This window comes from Otolemur garnettii, unplaced genomic scaffold, assembly GCF_000181295.1.
Source record: "Otolemur garnettii isolate 467f Iridium unplaced genomic scaffold, OtoGar3 scaffold00674, whole genome shotgun sequence".
Lineage (NCBI taxonomy): Eukaryota > Metazoa > Chordata > Mammalia > Primates > Galagidae > Otolemur > Otolemur garnettii.
In genome coordinates this window covers 1-1,054 of record NW_003853069.1, presented here as the reverse complement: position 1 = coordinate 1,054, position 1,054 = coordinate 1, and the positions used below count along the sequence as shown (strand labels likewise).

Here is a 1,054-nt window from a genome sequence, read left to right as displayed (position 1 = left end):
CCAAACTCTCAATTTACCCTGTATTTTTTTGCCATCAGGTCCAGTATTTTGGGGAAATTGGGCTGGGAACACCTCCACAAAACTTCTCTGTTGTCTTTGACACGGGCTCCTCCAATCTCTGGGTCCCATCAAGGAGATGCCACTTCTTCAGTGTACCTTGCTGTGAGCTTTCAGGGGAGAATAAGGCTCAGTAGGGGTGAAGGGAGAAGGTGGGGCTGGGCCTCAGCTTCCCCTAGGTTTTGGAGAAATCGTTCTTTTCTGATGCCCTTATGTTAGGTCAATGGGGCAGAAGGCATTGGGGAGACTCCCTTCCTCCAGTGACATCTCTCCTTTTGACCCAGGGTTCCATCATCGCTTCAATCCAAGTGCATCTAGCTCCTTTCGGCCCAACGGGACCAAGTTTGCCATTCAATATGGAAGTGGACGGCTGAATGGAATCCTGAGCGAGGACAAGCTGACTGTGGGTGACCTTTCACTCCAGGAAGGCTTGAGTTTGGGGAAACCTGGATGCCTAAGACTTTCAGGCTTAGTGATGGGCTTGAGGAGGTGTGGTTTTCTGAGCAGATAGTTGAAGCTTTTCAAGTGTGGAGGTGGGCTCTTCTGAGTGAGTGGGTGGAGCTTCTCAAGAGGGAAGCGGGGCTTCTTGGGTGGAAGGGCAGAGCTTCTCAAATAGGGAGGCTAAGTTGCCTAGGCGGTTGGGGCTTGTTTCCAGATAACCTGGGATTCATGCATTGGTTTGGAGGATCTCTGGGACATGTCTTCCCAGAAGTAATTGTCCCCATCTCGATCTACCCCTAGATTGGAGGACTCAAGGGTGCATCAGTGGTTTTTGGGGAAGCTCTGTGGGAGCCCAGCCTGACCTTCACTTTTGCCCACTTTGACGGGATATTGGGCCTTGGTTTTCCCACTCTGGCCGTGGAAGGAGTTCGCCCTCCACTGGATGTATTGGTGGAGCAGGGGCTACTGGATAAGCCTGTCTTCTCCTTTTACCTCAACAGGTATTAGGGGAGGGGCTACCTATCTGTGAGTCTCACTCTTGATTCAGGAAGTCACT

The 1,054-nt window shown here is 51.4% G+C and overlaps 1 protein-coding gene across 1 annotated transcript in view; it reads left to right on the top strand.

Moving 5' to 3' along the window:
• LOC100945243 (napsin-A-like) overlaps positions 1–998 on the top strand; it is a gene marked incomplete at its 3' end in the record, with an annotated part of 3,375 nt that extends 2,377 nt beyond the window's left edge. Inside the window, exons 3-5 of the mRNA XM_003803777.2 lie at positions 39–162; positions 342–460; positions 799–998. Of these exons, the coding sequence (XP_003803825.2) occupies positions 39–162; positions 342–460; positions 799–998 (443 nt within the window). The remainder of the gene's footprint in view (positions 1–38; positions 163–341; positions 461–798) is intronic.
• Positions 999–1,054: the final 56 nt, after the last annotated feature.